This window comes from Mycteria americana, chromosome 23 (genome assembly GCF_035582795.1).
Source record: "Mycteria americana isolate JAX WOST 10 ecotype Jacksonville Zoo and Gardens chromosome 23, USCA_MyAme_1.0, whole genome shotgun sequence".
Classification (NCBI taxonomy): domain Eukaryota; kingdom Metazoa; phylum Chordata; class Aves; order Ciconiiformes; family Ciconiidae; genus Mycteria; species Mycteria americana.
The window spans coordinates 7,081,227-7,101,582 of NC_134387.1; the positions used below are offsets into that span (position 1 = coordinate 7,081,227).

At 41.4% G+C, this 20,356-nt stretch overlaps 1 protein-coding gene across 5 annotated transcripts in view; it reads right to left on the reverse strand.

The window, feature by feature from the left end:
• Nucleotides 1-158: 158 nt before the first annotated feature.
• Nucleotides 159-20,356, reverse strand: part of NSD3 (nuclear receptor binding SET domain protein 3) — a 49,135-nt gene continuing 28,937 nt past the window's right edge. For 2 of the 5 annotated variants that reach the window (XM_075523642.1, XM_075523643.1), the window contains exons 15-24: nucleotides 17,794-17,943; nucleotides 15,303-15,459; nucleotides 14,522-14,724; nucleotides 13,940-14,052; nucleotides 12,837-13,106; nucleotides 9,203-9,319; nucleotides 8,674-8,815; nucleotides 7,982-8,088; nucleotides 7,409-7,613; nucleotides 159-5,832 (exon numbers count right to left, since the gene is read on the reverse strand). In XM_075523642.1, coding sequence (XP_075379757.1) covers nucleotides 5,591-5,832; nucleotides 7,409-7,613; nucleotides 7,982-8,088; nucleotides 8,674-8,815; nucleotides 9,203-9,319; nucleotides 12,837-13,106; nucleotides 13,940-14,052; nucleotides 14,522-14,724; nucleotides 15,303-15,459; nucleotides 17,794-17,943 — 1,706 coding nt within the window. In that variant the 3' untranslated portion in view covers nucleotides 159-5,590. Of the gene's footprint in view, nucleotides 5,833-7,408; nucleotides 7,614-7,981; nucleotides 8,089-8,673; nucleotides 8,816-9,202; nucleotides 9,320-12,836; nucleotides 13,107-13,939; nucleotides 14,053-14,521; nucleotides 14,725-15,302; nucleotides 15,460-17,793; nucleotides 17,944-19,300; nucleotides 19,432-20,356 lie in introns of those variants that run through there. The other 3 variants (XM_075523644.1, XM_075523645.1, XM_075523647.1) reach the window with 3 other exon arrangements.

Consider the following 20,356-nt stretch of genomic DNA (forward strand, 5'->3'; position numbering starts at 1 on the left):
CGGCGCGGCCCGGCCCTTCCCCTCCCCTCCGCGGGAGCGGGGAGGCCCCTGGCCCCCCCAGCAGCGCAGCCGGCCCGGCCCTCGCCCGGCCCCCGGCCCCGGAGCGGGAGGCCGAGCCCCTGCCGCCCGGCCGGCGAGAGGGATGGAAACGCCTGTCGTCGTTGGAACATTCAGAACGATTTATTGAAGTCAACCTCAAGCAAAAGTTCAAATCAGTGGAATGTCATTAAAAACCTTTCCAAATGAATCCTCACGGAAGCAAAACCACATCTGAATTCCAAAGTATTTGTAAAATAAAAAAGGCAACATCTCAGTAAATATAATGTACAAAAATTATATGTTCCTACCATCACACACATTCAGTAAGAAGCTAAAATATTACAGGCAATTCTAGGTACACTATAACTAGTCGACAGTAAGCTAGCTATATACAGGTTAACCAAGCTTTACAGGTTTCACACTATGCAAGAGAACATAGGCCGAACAACAAAACCCCCAAAATATCGTATATCTCAAAGTCTATGCGGCAACATCAAGTCATAATACAGTAATGCCCCAGTGGAACATCGCCAGGGAAATCGAACACTACTTCGTTAGTGTCAAGAGCTTCTAGTCAACTTCCAAAAACTCTTAAGATACCGACTTCAGTGAATATTGATGCTTTGCTATTAAAGACGCGAGTGATTTCGTTAAAATAACATTTCACAGGATCTACAAAGTTTGTTACAGATAAACAAAGTCTACAGAAATAACGACTCTACAAAGGTCATCCTTACAGGTAAGAGTACATGGGAATGGAAACGGAATCTGCAGGTATCTGTGTTGTGCAACATCACTCGCGCGGAAACAAACGGGTTTCGTTCCTCACAGCACCCCCAGGCACGCGCCCCCCCGCAGAACCACCCCAGCACCAGCCGAAACAGCGAGTTACCACCTTGTTTTCTGTGGCGACGCCATCGGTCTGTTTGCAAAGGAAAAGTGACACCAGCAGCGCGATACAGCTCGACCAGCGAATGGGAAACGTGGTGGTTGGTTTGTTTTTTTTTTTTTCATCCAGTCCGTTTAGAACCCAAAAGCGAGCACGAACGGCGCAGAAGGGGCCGGCGGCCCCGGAGAGGACCACGCACGGCCACCGCGTCCGCTGGGGCTGGAAGAGGCGGCGCGAGGCGAGGCAGCTCGCTCCTCCTGCGCGACCCCCCGGCAGTTAGTACCACACGAGAAACGGTCAATGAGTGAATGGCTTTGGCAAATTCATACGCGTTTTCCCTTTTTGATTTCACATTAATTACAGAAGTCTTCTATGCAAAGCACAGAGTTTCAGCTGAACACCTCCCCTCTCTCCAGAGCAGTGAGATAGCCCCTCACAGGGGTAATAAGGACCTGAGCTTGCCGCTCAGGAATAGAATATAATAGGAAACGGCTTTTTTTTTTCTCCCCCCCCTTCTTTTTTGCCCTTTTTTTTTTTTTTCTTTTTTCCTCAGAACAACATTGTGAATACATCCAAAGTGTAGGACTGTATCGTAAGTGCAAATGTTTTTGCTACACAAAGATAAATGGGAGGGGAAAGTGGGTGGAAAACTGAAAGCAAACGGACAGCATCGCTCCAAGGTCGCCGTCTCTCACGCAACACGCTTCTTGAACACGCGCAAGGCTGAGACGGCTGCTTTGAAAAACTCTCCCGTTTGCCATAGATTCACTGTACAGCGGGAGCAGAAAGTAACTTCAGGGAAGTCAAAGACATTTTCAATGTAGTATACAAAAAAAAGTTATGTATAAATAAAAAAGCTGTATAAGGAACCGCAGAGCTTCAAGTACATTAAACCCTGAATTCAATGAGGCAGAGGTTTCAATGTTAAAGTGACTACTTCGTACCAGCGCTGGACACCCCCCTCCCACCCTCCTCCCCCACCCCACCCACATATTTCTGTAAAGTTTCAATATATACAGATTTTACGCTCATTGTTAATTACGTCTAGTAATTGTGTCTTTCCCATTCTATCCTGAAATCAAGATACAAGAAGTTTTTTAGAAGAAAGGCCAAAACTAAACATTCCAGCCCTATTACTCCATTTTAACAGATTCTCTAAGACCATGGTGGTGACCAGAGAAGGTAATTTGCCCACAAAATTGCCTTTAACGTTATCCTTCCTGAGCTGCAAATGCCTTCAACAGTCTATTGACAGGACAAGTCTATACTAATAATCTGAAAGCTACAATAACTACCGCTTGCACCATGTATTTAGAAAATGGTAGTAACCAGCCACTGCGCCATTTGGCCACGGTCTGCAGAACGTCTGCGCTGTGCTAAGGTGCGAACTGTAGAGTAAAAGCTCCAGTAAACAACAAAATCCCGTTCATTTGCAGAGCAACTCAGACACTGCACGCTATCGGGAGCGCACGGGCGACAGAGCTGGAGGCAGGTGTGTGGTGCTATCTCAAAAATTTAAAACAAAAGTAAGGGAAAAGGGTGACGGTGCGTTCCAGTTCAGGAACGACTGACAGATTAAACAGCAGATTTAAGTTCTCGACCAAAATCACCAGCAGTTCTGTGGATTTCTTCCAGGCCTCAGCATGAAACGACCAAACTACTCAGTATTACTTATCTAATTTTAGAGACCACACAAATTTAATTCAGCAGCCGACTCCCCCTCTGCTGATGCCAATTATCAAAACACAACTGTTAAATCTTTTCCTTACAAAGGAATTGCATTATTCTTCTCTTCGGTTTGCAGAAATGTGGTTCAAGCGTGTACTTCAACATTCTGTGTTTGGCATACAGAGCAAACCCCCTACGGTTACCAAGATACTTTGAATCAGGTATTTTCTTATCCCAGAACGTTAAAGTTTTTTGAAAGATTCACCTTCCATCCAACAGCGTGAAATCCAGTTCAGCCTTTTGGTTCGTGAGTATGTACAAGCTTATAAACCAATCTCCTATTTTCCCTTTTTAAGTCCAAGCCCAGCTGTTGGCTATTATTAATCTTTTTTTGGTGGAAAAAAGGAGCACCTGTAAGAAGTCTGAAAACAAAGTCAACCAAGACATCAAGTGGCATGGCACAGGAGTAGCAGCAGGCCTCAATTCACAGCATTTTACAAGTTTTTTAAGCCTTCTGCGAACCTTCACACATTCTACGATACTCAGCGCACCGGCACGTCACAGCAGTACGTCTCACGTGGCGACTGATGGTCCATGGCTCTTGTCTGCTCCCTGCCATGTCAAACGCTCGTGAGGGCGTTCTGGTGCTACCACACCATTTCCCTCCGGTCGGGAAGTCACCACGGACACAGAATGAAGAAAGCATGTAGGTGCACTCACACGATAGCACATTTGCAATATTCAGAATGCTCTGACTAAGAGAAAATCATTTGAACATCACCAAGCCTAATAAATAATAAAAAGTAAACACATCAGGCCTTACAGACACTGTAGCAAAAGCTATGTTTGGAATTTCTGAAAAGGTTCAAGAGCTTAAAAAGAGACATTTATCACACAAAATGTTAAGAAAAATAAAATCCTTTTTGTAAATTTTTTTTGTAAAAAATACCAAAATATAGCACTGCTTTCAAGCAAGAATAGTGTTTCAGACATTCACCGTAGTACGGACTACAAGATGAAGTGCTTCATAGATCCCATTAGCCCTCTGTACCATAAACTGACCCACGAGAGATCTGCACAGTTATGCCACCCAAGACACCCACAAGTTTGTAGGAAAGGCATCTGCAGACCGTTCCGAAGATGAACTGCCAGATCAGTTAAATGGCACAGCAGCTGCTTAAAGAGACTGTAGTGTATTTTGTAATTTTACAATTGCACACAAAAAAAATTTCCCCCCTGTACATAAATTTGAGGACGAGAAGGTCACCAGCCAGAGGCAAGACATGTTCTAAAATCCCACATGGACTTTTTCAGCCTACTGCTTTCTTGAACTGAGAAGTCACCATGTTCCTGTAGGTTTATGTAAGCAGTCTTCCAGAGACAAGGTTCTTAATTCTTAATTCAAAGGCTTAATTTAGCCAGATGCCAGCAACACTTGATACTAATTCTTTTCGTTCAGGATTGTTTTCAATACCCATTAGCAAAAAGCTAGCACACAGTTAGCCAATATCAGCATACAAGTCAAAAGTACGCTCCAACTATACTAGGACAGGGGGAGATGCACAGTGCTTTGCAAGACTGGGGGCTGGGGGAGAAGATTCACCAAAGACCAACCAGCCTGGGGAAAACTAGTCCCTCTAGGCTCCTTGACCACGAAATGGAGGATAGGTTTTCAAAAGAAAAGCTGGAGCAGGAGCCGACCTAAGCCACTTCAAAAGCCTCAAGGAAGGAGCCTGTCTCTCTACTGATTAACAGAGGAAATCCAAGAGAGAACTGTCTCATGAGGCTAACGTTGGCTGCTGCGAATACGGCCTGCTACCCAGACAGAAAATACCCTGTTCATTGCAGAAGTGCCGAGATTCTTCTTAGCTCCATTAACAATGAAGATTAAAGTCAGAAGATCTCTCTCAGCAAAAAAAATCTGAACATTCAATCAAAACAAACATGCACATGGGGCGGATTCCTTAAGCGCTCAAACTTCCTTTGAAGCTAATGGGAGTCCGAGAAGGCGGCAATAATCACGCTAATATAATTGCCATAAAACAAGTGCAGACTTGGCAGGTGACAAATACGTTCGCACAGAACAATTCTCCATCTAAAGAAGTCAACGGCAGAGCTCCCACTGGCAGGATTAAGACTTCAGTTCTGAGTGCGCTGCAGTATGTGACCGAGGCCGGGAGGCTCTCCTAACTACGAAGGTTTTCCAAATTAGGCGGGATAAAGAAATTACCATTGTGCAATTAAGCTCTTTCTGAATTTCCACCTGTCTGCAAAGACCGGTTATAGCTCTCGAGCAAGGAACCATGATTTCTTCCCTCCTTAAACAATGCTAGATCTTGTGTTACAAGCACTTCCAAGTCATACACCTGATTTCTCACAGGAAAAGCTTTACAATAATATCCAGAAGTTAACATGATATATAACCTACCTTCTCAAAATGCCTTTAAAAATAAGTACTGCAATGGAGGCATTTCAGGGTCACCTGGTCTGAAACCCACATCTGCCTTTATGGCATCTCAATGTTACACAGAGTGGGGAGGCTTTATTCTTTTCTTAATCTAGACATGAAAGTTACGTTGGCTTTGCTATTTTGTTTTTAAAGACACGTTGACTGATCAAAACCAGATCTTCAACACCCTTTAAAAATTAAATAAATAAATATGTTGCTATGCTTTGCTTTCTACACTGAAAGAACATATTTTAAACAGAATATTCTTTTCCCTGTCAAAAGGTCTACGTTTTTCTTTGAAGGCCAAGACGTTTCTGGTTTCCAACAGTAAGAGCTGCTGTAGCACATTCAAGGGTAAAAGAAAGACCAAACAATAAAAAAAACAAACACCGCTGCCTGCTTCTGCTTGCTAAGGTTAAATGGTCCCGTTCCCAGTTCACACACGACGGCTCCCATGACAAAGACTGAATGTGTCATAGCAGTCTCTTTAAGTTCATCGCCTGTTTGCCCCTCTTCTCCCCTCCCTTGTTTGTTTTTAATCAAATTCACTCCTTTGCTTCTTCTACAGGATTCTGTGATTCCAATTTGCACTTTATCTTGCTCCAGTACTCGGGTGCCACAGGAGATTTGGGGTCGTGTGTGGAGCAGCAGAGACGGCCATCCAACGCTGATGCCACCAGGGCTCCCTTCTCGTGATCTTTACAGAATGAATGAGGGCAAAACTCACAGAATGAAACTGCAGGATTGCTACAGATGTCGCACTGATGCCACGGACATTCCCACTTTCCTGGGGATGGGAGGAGAAAGGAGGAGAGAGAGACAGGAAGCTGAAATTAGTGCATTTCGGGGACAGCACTGGCCTTTAACCCTTACTCCATGTTGTAATTGTTCAGATGAATGGAAAGAAAGTTCAGAAAAATCAGCTCTTACTGTAGTTGCTACTTCTGCTTCTCACTTACAGTAATCTGACTGGGAACAGTTCTTAGCTGTTTTGCAATTTTTAGGCCTCACTTGGCTCAAAACATTGCTGCATGCATAATCAGAGCTTACAATAGTTAGATCAACCTCCTTTGGCATCGAGACACCAAATGTCCTTGCAAGATGGAGAGTCTGTTTTGTGAGCATCTCTTATTGATCTGGACACAGTACTCGCTCAGACGGGTATCTCCAAATTAAGTCTTAGTTCAACTGCAGCGTACTTTAATGTCCAAGACTGAAGGCATTAGTTTTGAAAAATAAGCGAGGAATGGCTCAGAGAAGAACAAGTTGTGTAAAAATATGTTTGAGCATAAAACCTCCCAGATCCCCCAAACCATTCAGACATGGATTTGTATGACCATGTGCTGAGCTCTCAGACTGCAAAGGTACACTGAACATAGCAAAAAAGGGAAATCAAAAGCTTCTTGCTGCTGTGTCCAAGCCTCGCTGAAGTCCCTTTTGGCCGGGTTACTCTTGAGAAACAGAGAGCACTCTCCTTCCCAGGGACACGACACACCGCATTTACAGTGTGGCGAGACCCGTGTCCCAAAGAGTGAGAACAGCACCACGATGGGACTCCAGACCTCTAATGAAGTTGTGACTAGCCTGTCTGGGCCAGGCGACCCCCCCTCGAACCTCAAAGAAAAACAAAGCCAAACAAAAAAAACCTAAGTCGAGTTGCTCTCGGTGCTAAGATGCTATCATTTCCTTCTCCAGCAAATAAGCTATTTTGAGGATAGCTTCCATGTTTCTATATGCTGAAAAGGCACGTGACAGATTCAACTTCACTCATGGCAGCCTTTTGGTTAATTTAATCACAGACTAATCTGGACTTCCAATTATTTTCACCAAAGTCTTTGGAATCGGGAAGCTTAAAGAGATAAGGACTTATACAAAATCCTGCAATCAGATTAAGATGTTGTATTGCTGAATGATTTGAGCCCTGGCTACAAAAAGCTATGCCTTAACACGGAAAAAGTCAAACAGAAGATACGTGCCATCGGGAGACAGTAGATAATTTAAACACATTTACTGATTAATCGAGCCCTACACATCATGCTTGCTATGTCTGCAGTTTGAACTGTCATTTGATTTGCACTTGCTGACCTTGGGACATCAAGATGATGCAGATATTTCAATCAAAATAGGAGGAGGAAATTTGATCCAAGAAAGAGATACAAGAAGAGCATTAAAAAGTATTACAATGCCTCTCTGTCCATCGGTTCTCACTGAGAAGCACTGCCACCTGATGTATTTCTAAAAATGAGTGGTATTGCAAAAGCAAATATGCTGCATTTAACGTCAGTGAATACTGCATTTCAGCTCAAACACCGTCTTGCTGCAGGAAGGGAAAGATGAATAGGAAGGCATACGATTGCTCTTACCGAAAGGTGGTTGAGTCAGGTTAAGGCATAGGAGGTGGTATGCTTTGGGACAGTCCTTTTTATCACACATGACTAGTTCTCCCCCATCTCCACACTGGAAACAGTTGTCTTCATGCATCTGCTTCTGTTCTGTTTTTATTTTCCGTTTCTTCTGCTTTAATTTTGCATTCTTCACCTTCTCTTCATTTGCCGTTGCAAATGCTGTCTAGCAATTACAAAGATCACAGCATACAGTCACTTTATAAACCCCTCGCATTAAAATAATTTAATCAGCTTTGGGTTATTATTTGCATGAACTATGCTTAAATTAAATCCACTCAAAAAAGTTTTTAAGCTATAAAAGCCAGAAATGCCCATCCACATGTATCTGAATTAACACAATTTGGTAAATTAACTTCACCCTCGACACAATAGCACTACAGTGCATAACTGTAAAATCTTTAGAGACTTTCAAGGGTGGGAAGCATTGCATAGACTAAAGTAAAAAGTTAAATAAAACAAAAACCTCTCTTTGCCCTCCTCTCACTAGATCTCTGGATTTGGGAAGAGAAGCTTCAATTTTCATCCATGTACCTTTGGACGCACTCCTAGAAAACCACTGCAGTTTTCTGCTCCACAATGACATTCGGTCCTACCATTGCCCAGGCAATCCAGATTATAATTAAATGTTAACTCCATTCCTAAAATTTAAAGAAAAACAATTCACCCACACAGACACTGAGGAAAGACAGGCTCGTGACAATGACATTTCATTAGCATTTATCTCTTCATACTCTGTGAGATCTAGCAGCAAGATATCTAGCAAAGGGTGAGCTTGAAATAAATAGCACATTGATTTCATAAACTTTGAAAGTAACAAATTCTGCCTCGATCAGACCTAAGTAGCAGCTACACTACCATACAGACCCAGCTACAATGACAGATCAGGTAAAACACTTAACGTGGAAAGGTAATACCACACCAGACAAATATCGGTGAAAGCACCAATGCTACGGTAAGCGTTTACATGACGCAGAGTTAACGTTGTACGTGGCAGCAAACCCTGTAGTTAGCTTTAACAGTAGCTTTCAGCTTCAAACTATTTCTAACTATAAGATCCTTGCTAAAACTGGAACTCAAATATTTGTCTCCACTCCAATGAATGACAAAGTTCCTGTCAACACCACTGGTATTAAGTAACTTCAGAGAAAACAAAACATGGCCAAGTTAGGAACTTAGCCATTTCAAGACAAAAGGACACGTGCAGAATAGTGCCATCTTTTTACCTGCAGGAATATCACAAAGAGCAAAGAGTCCAACTCTAATGTCACCATTCACCGTCCATTTCTGTGTTTCACAGTTTGGATTACAACTATGGTTCATAAAACGAGAATAATTCCCCTTTGGGCCAGCATCTATTATCCGATCCTTCAAATAAAAAGACAAAGACATATTTAGTACTTACAAACAAAAAAAGGTTTCCTGTTGACAAGTGACTACTAAGGGCTAAGGCAGAAAAAAAAAAGCTTATTTGAAATTAGTTAAAAGGGGTAAGTTTTCCCTGCAGAGTTAGTTTTATGAAAAAGTGTCTGAATATTTGTGCTTACAGAAGTGAAAGAGGCACAGAGTGCACAACCTAAGACAAAGGCTTTCCGTTTCATCTCTTCACCCATTCCATTAAAGACAAACACAGATGTTCTCCTCCTACCGACACCTGAGTGTCGGTAACATCAAACATGGGCTGATGCTTCCGCCAGCATTTTGCCCCTAGTTTCAACCATAAACAGTTTATATTGAACAAGACATAATATTTACCTTTGTTACAGTTAACATATAAAAATTGGTTACGCTGTTTTCATGTGCACGTTTGATCCGCAATCTGCACTCTTCTTCGTCAATTAGCTCGCCAACATATTCATTCACAAATTCACCCTGAAAAGTGAAGGAAAACAAAAACAAGAAATCCATGCTTACTACTTCTTATGATGATAAAGGGAAGCAGCACAGCAAGAAGCATTTCCTATAAAAATATACTCTAATCATCCCAAAAAGCACTCAACTTTAACCATCTAGTAGGTGAGACGCGAATATGTGCCCCAGGTATTTGTTGTCTAAGCAATAAGTTCACTCAAAATTAAAAGGCAGCAGAGCCAGGCACTGTTTCTGTATTCACTACACAAGCCGTATTTGTCCGTTCTCTAGAATCCTTTAAAGTTTCATGCTTTCTTTTTAAAAAGGACAATGAGACAATATTCAGACTCCTAAGGAAACATGAACTATTACAATGGCAAGTATTTTCACTACTTACTTCACTTGTATTAGGACTTTTAATAGTCAATAAACTCAGAACATTTGCAGTAACAAAGCTTTAATGAAACACAGATTATACAAAAATTGTAGATTCGAAAAAAGTAATCGCTAAAAAACACGTTTAAAAGTAGCCCTCTAGGCCAACAGCGTGTTCCCAACCTTTACCTAAGGGAATTCAGAAGAGCTGGGATGTGATTGATACCTTGATACAAGGGAGTCAATACTCAGCACTCTGAGCATCACTTTATCAAGAGTTGCTGATGGTTTAAAACACTGCTAAAATAGCTATTTTAAATGCTCAAATTCAAGTGTCCAACATGCACCTGATACTTCAAGAAAAACTCTTGTAACGTACAGTACCAACATGTTAACAAGCGCTACCGTCAGCCGCGCTGGGGGCAGACTCCTGGGCTTCAAAGACTTCTGAGATGCCCTGAAGGATGTGACGGGGCTCCAGGCAGTAACGCCTGTCCCTGCATGCCCTCGCCTGCGGCTGTCGCAACCCAAATATGAATGAAGAAAGTGGTAAATGAAAGGGATAAGGGTGGAAATCAGCCAATTCAGGTCACGTTTCTGAGAGGTAAGTCACCTAAGTGACTCAGAAACCCAGCACTTACTAAGACTGATTTACAGTTTGGAATAGTCTGAGTCTTATCTTACACACATTCACTTGATCAATATCACTTGGATGCTTCTGAAAATTTTAGCCCAAATCAAAGGGAAAAAAAACCCAACGTCCCCTCACCACCAAGTTGCTTTCAGTTCAGCCTGTGTGTTTGGGAACACCTGGACAATTCAACAGAACCACCAACAGCTTTCAGTAAAGCTCTTAGAGGACACAAATACATTTATAAAGTTTGCATATTAAATTCACAGGAACTCTACTATAAAAAAACCCCCTGCTATAAAAATTCACCAGGTACTTGGGAGAGGAATAATCGTAGTGTGTTGAAAGGTTTTTAAACACAGCTTCCCCCCCCCACTATTCCTCTAGCTACTTGTTGTCAGATCAGTCAGGTGTGCATACGTTGAAAAAAGTTCCAAATGCAGTCAGGAGCTTCCACCTCTGATGGAGTGGTTAATGGTGTCCTCACTGAAACTGGTCTGTTAAAACACCTCCAATATCACCCCACTTACATGTGTGCTTGTCACAAACCGCTACATAATATTTCTCTACTCAGATTTTTAGAGAGTGTAAGCTACATTTTAAAAAGCCAAGGAGGTAGATGTCCAGTAAAAATGGACAAAAGCAAAGAATTCACAGTTGAAATTACTATATAGGAGCCCAAAGCCTTCATCTTGACGTTGCAGGACCTCTTCAGTGGATTATCCTACACACTACCTGTGCATGCAGTTAAATACCACATTGCCTAATGGTAAAAGAATCAATTCGGGATCTCTTTACTTTTTCTGTACTTTCTGATGACACTGGAAGCTAAACATGTCATCCCACAGCGATCCAAAATGTCACAGCAGAATTTCCAGTCTGGAGATCAGCCACTTTCTCTCTACAGAGCAGAGCAGTGTAATCCTCACATCAAGTTCGAGTCCACCAAAACTATGGCCTGCTTCCTCATGATGAGGAACTCTAGTATACTGTTGCTGTTAAGACAAGTGCAAATTCAAACTGAAGAAAATATGAAGGCAACCAAGAGCAAAAGAGTTCTCTAGAGTGGAGTCTTGAGGACGTGGGTTACACGACAAAAACAACTTGACCTGAAGTCTTAAAGTGTCCAATTCCATCCGTGGGCATAACTGCATCTTCTACTCTTCAGGTATGCTCAGCCATCTCCTTGTTCAGAAACAACAAAGCCCGCACAAGTAAGAGCAAAACACGCATCCGTCCATCAGATCCATTCCTCTGCCTGGCAAGTTAAAGCAGAGGTGAAATCCAGGCCAATCATCCTCATGCTTGCCTCGAAGTGCAGCAAGACTGCAATCCAGCTAGACGAGGATTCTCACGCTTAGATATGCAAATGTAAGATTTTGCTTTTCCGTATCAGCTGTTGCGTATCCCACCTGAATCCCAGACTGGTATCCCCAGCAACACAGTGTGCAGTGATAGAGTGTGAAGGGAACCGAAGTGATCCACATCCAATGGCTTTCTGACAGTCAGGGAAGAATATTCCCATTCCTCCTCCTCACTGGCTGCACCCACAGATCCTCTTAAAGACGCCAGCCACGCTAGTATTTAAGCCAAAGTCCGTAACATTTCCCGAGGCCAGTCAGTCCTTGCTGCTTTTTGTTATAATAGCAGCGTCACCTCCATCAACAGAAATCTCTGTATCTTCATTACTCTTCTCTGCCTTCTTGAACTTCTAAGAACCTTTAAAGTTTGTTGTCCAATGCAGCCTGATCACCTCCAGCGTTTCATTAATCCCCTGGGAGTTCTTCCGAAACAAATCCAGGCTGAAGAGTTGAACGCCAGGAAGGTGAGAAAGCTGACTCGTTACCAGACATCTGTAAGAGTAATACCACAAACTCCCCCATGTCAAGCGACCCGCTAACGGGAAAATGCCATCAGCATGTTGCTGTGTAACAGCATAAACAGAAAAGGCAAAAGGAAAGACTTAAGAATAACCCCCTGAAAAGGGGCTCACAATTCAAGCCAACTCCACCCACCCTTTGAGCTTCTCTCATATTTTGTTACTGTCATTTGCTGGCTTATGATAAGGACAAGGGGAAGAAAAAGAAGGGAAAAAAAAAAAAAAAGAGAAAAACCAGGTGACTTATTTTGCCGGCCCTCTAAGATTTCATCATCTTCAACGGCCTTATTTAGGGAAAGAAACCATCACTCAGACTACTTTTTCCCAGACCGCTCTCTCCCTTTTTGCCCAGTAGGCAGTGAGAAAACACACACATGCTCTTCCCCTCCACCAACAGAATTCACAAATTCACAGTCACCTGGAACTAGCTTTTCTTCTGCAAGCATCAAGGTTAAGACGCTTCTGTGGAAACAGCTAAGCAGATTTCACCATCACTGCTTCACCTACAGAAGTTCCATGTCTTTTTAACACAAAGCATTTACTTGCAAGTGCTGAAATTTTTGTATGCGTTCGCTTAAGGTACACAGAGTAGCAGTGTTTTCACATAAAAGCACACTGATGGCTATCACAACCTTTGTCCTTTGTAATTCTACCTTTTTAATGCTCCTTTTTGTCCTGAGACCCCATCCACGTCGATCAGTTTTTATGATTTCAGCATCAGGGTAGAGTCTTTTGGTGAAACACTGGTTCTGACAGCGCTCTCCCGCTGGGCACACCTGGGGATGGCACTCATACTGCAGCATCCTGTTGAGACACTCTGACTCCAGACCACAGGGGTTCTCGTCCGACGGCTTGCAGTTACAGCGAGGGATTTCCGACAGATCAGCTACCTGAATCTGAACCTTCCCTATTACCTTGTTGGACTGTGGAACAAAGGAAAAAAAGAATAAATGAAGATGACAATGTACAAAGAACACAAACTCAATGGCTTTATTGGAGGCCAATCATCAACTGACATGAGAAGGCAAGAAAATAATGATGGCGTCATTATTTTTCTTCTAGACCCTTTTGAAGGATAGTGTCTCACAACAAGTATACTTCCTGCAACTCAGAAGCAGACACATGCATGCGCTTTTACAGATGGCATCTGTTGCCGCTCAGCTGCCAACTTACACGGGGACATACACTGTTCAGAGAAGCCAGCAGTAAGCAATTTAAGTGAAGAACATCAACACGCATGACTCCAGACAGTACAGCATGAGTCTCTCCCCAGTAAAATTACTGGTTCAGTAATTCAAAGCATACAAAGTTTATCAAGTACATCACTGGGATTTCTTCTGACTAAAACTAAAAGCATTAAAGAAACAACACCAAGCTCTATGTGTCCAAAATTGCTGGCAAGAGTTAGACTCTGCAGTAGGATGAGCAGTCGGCATTTCTACTAATGTTGAGTTCAGTGTTAACAAAGTTTAGTAAGTTGTAATAGCCAGCACTTATCTAAGACGCATGACGTGAGCTTGCAACCAGCAAAATTCTACCTTAGGTAAAACTCTTCTTCAGCCGTTAACTCTGTTTCACAAATACTCTGCTAAAAGAATGTTTTATGGTACTATAAGACAGAACAAAGGATTCTTGAAAATAACAGCAAAATGATTTATTTGAATTTCCTTAAGCTTGAATTGTTGCAAATATTGGTTTAAATACATAGCTTACCAATGCACAGACTAAAAACAGGAAAAGAAAGAAGCCAACTCACTTTAATGTGTTTATAAGGTGGAGGTTTCCTTGAATTCCTTTCGATTTCTAATGCCTCTTTGCTTTCTCTTTGTGCTTTCAGCTCCTGGAAGCGCTTTGCCGCTTCTTCAAGTGCTGTGCAAGGGAGTTCAAAATAGAAAGCAATTAGCACCAGCTGCTGTTAATCAAATATACACATGTATGTATTTAAGTTTTTTTATTTTTTTTTTTAAAGCTAGGAATAGAACTCTATAAACAAAAACAGAAGCTAAAAATGAGTTATTGCAGTATATCATGAATCTATCATCAGGTACTTTTCAGTAGGTACGGAGATACTGAACAATGATCCCATGCAGCAGAGCCCAAGCTCCATCTTAACATTTCCCAGTTTGTGGAAGAATTGAACTTGCCCACAACAATACACAATGAGTAGGCACATAAAGAAACATTTTTATCTGCAGTCAAGGGATCTACATAATGTTTGCAATTTTACGTGAACACAGAACACTAGTCACATAATATTCCCATGCAGGTTAAGTGGTGATGGAGACACAAACACGTGGAATTTTTGTCATAAACCACTATAAACTTTGTTTGATTTTACCTTTCTTGAAGGTCTTGTTAATACTAGTTTGCCCCTCAGCAAAGCTTTTATCTCCTTCAACATAAGGGAAAACTCTGCCCTGGTGTACCCAATAGTAGTCATGTGAACCAAAGAAAAATACTGGGAAGTCCCCGATATCATGTTTGAGGCCCTGTATGTTGAGAGGCACAGACCTGGGATTGCAGATCTCTGCTGGCCACCACCTGAAAAGTAGGAAAAAAAAAAAGGAAGAATATAAGTTCCTTGACCTATAACCTTAGCTTCCGAGTTTGCCTAACTGAATTGAGAAATAAAAGCCAGTTTTCCTTTCTTAAAGAAATGAACTCCTTCCTTAGGCAACCAAGGCTCCCTTTAGCAATACTTGGAAGCACCACGCAAAACACAAGAGAAGTTCTTATTCCAGATTTTGGAAAAGCCTTGTAAGAACATACGGGGCACAAGAGTGGACTTCTAAGATCGCCTATAAATGCTTGTATTCCTGCAGGTGACTAACAGCAAACACAAGCTAGGACCTCTTGGTTCTATAAGACAGCCCCTGGTTTTCCATATCGCTATTATGCTCTACAAAGCAAACATAAGCGCAATCAAGTATCCACCACTGCCTGGAAAAAGCAGGAGAATTTAATTTGAAGGGCGACATCGATACCTGACACAAAGTAGACGAATTACTGTATTTGTAGTTCTTGTTTACGAAGACTGAGCTGCTTTGAGTTATCTTCCTGTAATTCTATAGCACATTAAAAACATCCAAAGCATTAAAACCCCAAAATAGCAAACTTGCCTGTAATTTCCAAGCTTGACCCAAACGATCTGCTTGTAACGTAGCTTCTTGCCAGCTTTACAGTCATTGCAATTCCAGCATCCTTCAGGCATTTCTATGTTGAGACACTCAGGGTGAAAGGAAGCTGGGCAGGATTCACAGCATAACAGCTTTCCACCTTGAAACAAAGAAACCCTGCTTGGTTTATAGAAGTAAGGATTTGCTTCCCCCTGTGCATAGCAATTGACATTCATTTTAAATCATCCATTCTACAGTCTCATTTCCCTCACAGAAAAAAAATAGCAAAAGAAAGGGATCAAGTCAAACTTAACAATGTTGGTTAAAAAAGACCGCGCGGTGCAATCCTCTAATGTGCAAGTTGTGACTCTTAACTGCACCAAAAGATACACAAAAAAGCTGAGTATTTTTTTAAACATGAGGTAAGTTGGCAGGAGAAGCAACATTCCCAAAGGAAGCGCTGCATCTGGAAGCAGTACTGTTAGCTTTCCTTTCTTTGGTGATGGCCAAAACTTTGGTTTATTTCTCTGGTGATGGCCAAAACAATGACAAATGACCAAACTTTTAAGAAACACTTTTTCAATCGACATTGTTATGACTGAATCCCTCAGCAATCAGTTAATGTGCATTAAAAAACCCCGCAGCCTATAGGTTGATCAATGCTTTTCTGTACCAAGGGCATTATGAAAGAATTGTTATAAGTCTGTTTATTCCACAAAGAGGAGTTTACCAGTATGAGCACAGGACATAATGCAGAATGAGACACCACACAAGTTGTCCCCATCCCAAAAGTTCCTTTTGCGCACAAAGGAAATCTTAGCGCAGTGGTTAACATTAATTTCTGAAGTTTACACTTATTTGGACAAAAGTTGTTTTGGCTGGCTTATATTTTGGCAGATGTATTAAATGTGGAGAGCCACAGCACATCTCTAAGCCACCCTCAGCAAACAAAGCAGCTCATACAATAAGACTTGATACATTACACATATTGTAATATTTTATATAGGTACGTATATAAAATATATATACACACACATTTTTATGGATATATAGATTTTTTAAAAATTAACAAGTTTTTGTGTCCCAGATGGCAAATCTGGGAGAGACTTGAGAGTATTTAAAGCAACTTCAAGCACAATATCAAAAGGAGTGTGAATAGTAACTTTCAAACATTTATCAGAAAATCTTGTCCACCTATAGACTTTCAAAAATGTCATTGCATTAATTGTTGCATGTCATAATCAGCATTCCATAAACAAATCAGTTGCATGACCAATACTGTATTTCCTCTGCTAAAAACAGCAAAATCCAACCATACGGATTTTCCAGAGCTCCCCAAACCCGTAATAAAATTTTAACTTTTAAAATTTTTTTTTGCAAAAGTTATTTCAGAGGAAATACAGACCCAATGCAAATTACTGAAACATTATCCAACATGGTAAAATGCCAAGAGATGCAAAAATCAAACAAAATCAAACACAAAACTTTCAGTGCTAAGCAAGAAAAAAAACCAACACTTTGCTCTCAGGATGCATTAGTAAGATATTGCTCAAGCTAAGCAGAGGGCTCAAAATAATTTTTGTTTTCAGGAATTACAGGAACTACTGAAAGCCATCAATCTAGCAACGTTCAAAATAACCTAACTTTAGAACTGTTAATTGGGCACCATTTGTGAACGCTCTCGGGAAATCAAATTTCTGTGGGGAATAAAATATTACATCTGAGTATTTTATGCAGACAACAGTTATCTCCCCATAAGGTATTCTGAGATACTACAGCACCACCCACGCCAGAACAAAACGCCCGCTCTCTCCCGGAGCTGCGGGGTTTTCTGCCCAGGACAGAAAGCCTCTCCTGCCACTCCGACACGCAGCACTGCTTCAGAAAGCCGTCCCGCGAGGAGGGGAAGGAGCACTGGGTGTCCCAAGCTGGCGGAGGTGGAACACGAGGCCCGAGGACTAGTGGACACATACGCAGGCAAAACCTCGCTGCCTTCCCCCTTCGGACGTCCTCCGGATGGCAACAGGACCCACCCGCGTTCAACCTGAAAAATCCTTTCTTCTCTCAGGCTCTGCATAAGCTAGCTAAAAGATCTGAAACAGAACATCCCCCCTCCTCTGCCATATCTAAAATCAATTGAAGCAGCTGGTTTACATCATGCTGGTAAGTACTGAACTGCAATAATATCAAGCTCTATTTGCCACCTCTTCGCATTGCTGTGTAAATAGCTTCCCTGAAGCTGGAATAGCCTAGGCCAGATACAAGGCGATTTAACCTCTTTCAAGGAGAATTTAGTGACAGTAATTATTTTAAGCCCTTTTGTAATAAAAAAAATTGCCAACAACATGAAAACACGCTCACAATAATCAATGAGTGAAGTTTACTGAAAAGCAATAAGTGGTGCTTGACAAGCAGACATTTCTTGTTTGATTTAAAGAGAGAAATAATAGAAAAAGCGAAAGTAAATTAAAGAGAAAGAAACTATTTTGGTTACCTTTCTCACATTTCTTTTTGGAAGCTGACGAAGGAGGAGGAATCATAGGTAATTTCATCAACTCAGCACGATTTGATTCATTCAGTAGGTAGTGGGACTTATAGGCATATGAACTGAACAGGGGGTCTGAATGATCCTGCACTACCAACCCTATACGAAACAAACAGAAAGAGATGAGTTGCAATGAAACTACCCATGATTCCATAAAGGAGAAAATAAAATAAATCGAATGAACACCTCTAATGCATTTATGTGTGAATGAAAAAAAGATAAAATGAAGAAAAAGAAAAGTCTGACAGAAAGTTTCTTCACTAAGAAAGAGGTTATGTGTTTGAGAGACTAAATTAAAACGCAACTGGAAAACCCTATGATGAATAAGCTGCTTCTAAGTGGAATTTCAGTTGTGCTTTTACCGTTAATTTGTGCATTTATAGAAAAGCACAAGAAAAGCAACCAGTTTTATGTGTGTGAACCACCCTCCCTCCCAAACGAAAAAAGCAAGCTAATTTGAAGAGCTGGGAGATGACGGTCACTGCATCAAAGGTCGTGCTCTTAGTTGGGGCTACAAACTGAAAAAGCAGACGTTGTACACAAGAACTCGCCATCCCACTTACTACAAATCTATCTCTAAGATCTTATCTATGAAAGTGTTTTGCCTTTATAATTGTGTTGGAAAAAAATAACAAGGGGGGTCAGTGACTCTGCAAGGCACCAGAGGGGAAAGAACGGATGAAAGTTCTGCCCTATGCCATTTGTTTTTAAGTAAAGCTCCATCAACTCTGCCCTCCCACAGCTACCAAGTTAAACGCTTTGGAGCAGTCAAGCACTCTGTTCTCCTACATGCATTTATTTCAAACGATGTGTTTGCATTCCTCTGTCTTTCTCCACCGAGAAGAGTTTTTCCTCATTGCTCCAAAGAGCCAGGCAGCCCAGGCGAGAGCCCCACAGCTACAGATCAGAAGCATTTGGCCAGTAATTCATGGGAAGAGCAGAGCAACCGAGACCCAAAGAAGCAGGAAAGATGAGCTACCAAGACAGCCACCAATTCTTTCCCTTGTGGAACACACGCAGAGCTGAGTGCTGTAGAGAAGCTTTCGAACTGGGGTGCCTAAAAAACTCCTGTAAGGAGAACAGCATCAGCCTACCTGGAAAGCATGTCCTCAGGAGGATTCATGAAACAAGTATGACCTACACATGCAATTATGCGGACTATAACATGCTTAATGAAGGATATTTCGGGAAGGTGAACAAGAAGTCTTAAAATATACTGTAGTTCAAGTACCTCATGGTAAGCAAGTTTGTGTATTTTATAGATTGTCTCATATCGACATTTTCTCACTTCAGTAATGTTTTGCATCTAAAGACAAAGTTTCTCCTTCTGATATCAACTAAAACTAATTAGGTAACCGTTCTCACATACAGATGCCCAAGTATTTCTAAAGCATTCAGTTCCCATTTCTTTCTGAGCAGGTACTCTCAGCGCTCCTGCCACAGATGCTGTCCTCACCTTATGTCCCTCATGCTGACCACATATGACTAGACAGGACTCAATTCAACCCATCCGGGGGAGTTTGCTAAATGTAAACCTCGCACAATCTTTCTTCGGTGAAGCACACTGGCTCCTGATTCCAGCTATGCCTAGTAGAAACAAACCCCACAAAAATTTTCTAAAAGAACAAGTACATAGTTGCTGTAAAACACAGAGGATTCAGTCAGTGGTAGCAGCTTGTAACTTTTCAAGTTCTCATAACTAAGACTCAGTGAATATACAGGATGGGAAACTCATCTGCTGGGGTTCAGAGGTTACTTATATTGCCAGAAGAAAATACAGACTTCTGTAGTTTCATCTCTGATGAAGCTAAATTCAGGTATAAACAGAATTACTAAAACAATGTCAAATGGGGAAAACAAAAACAAACACACAAACAAAAAGCATGAAAAAGTTTTCTTCTGCACTTCACTTATTTTTTAGAAATAAATGCAGGTCTGCACCTTCAGCAAGCAGAAGACTCCCTTACTGTAATTCAGTTTTGGAATCCTACTCCTAAATTCTGATTTCTGTGCCATATACATAAGATAGATGCCAAATAGCAGGTATTCCTTTTCATAAAGCTTTTAAATAGGTTCTACCCAAGAGAAGTAGGAGGCCTCTATTTTACACCTTTGTGTCACAGACTAAGTAGCCAAAACTTGGAGAAAAAATTCCAAAGGAGATTCACCTTCATATGTATCTGTAACAAACTACCGCAGATTTATAATCTAGAGTGGGTTCTTCCAGGATATTTGGATCTTAAGTCAGCTTCAAGCATCTGTAGTAGCTGGCCACAGGGTTAATAAAGTACAACTTCAGAGAAATTGATTTAGCTGTTTTGTATCATGCAATGTATTTTGATACTACAGCTTAATAGTGTTTTGAAATTGGTAGAAAACAAAATATTTAGGATAAATCCAATGGCAGAAGCCTGCCATTGCTTTCCATTCACATCTTAGTACGAACACAGCTTTCATAATCGAGATCAGCGACATTTGCGTCAGCGCGGTTCTCTAATGGCTAAGATCCCAT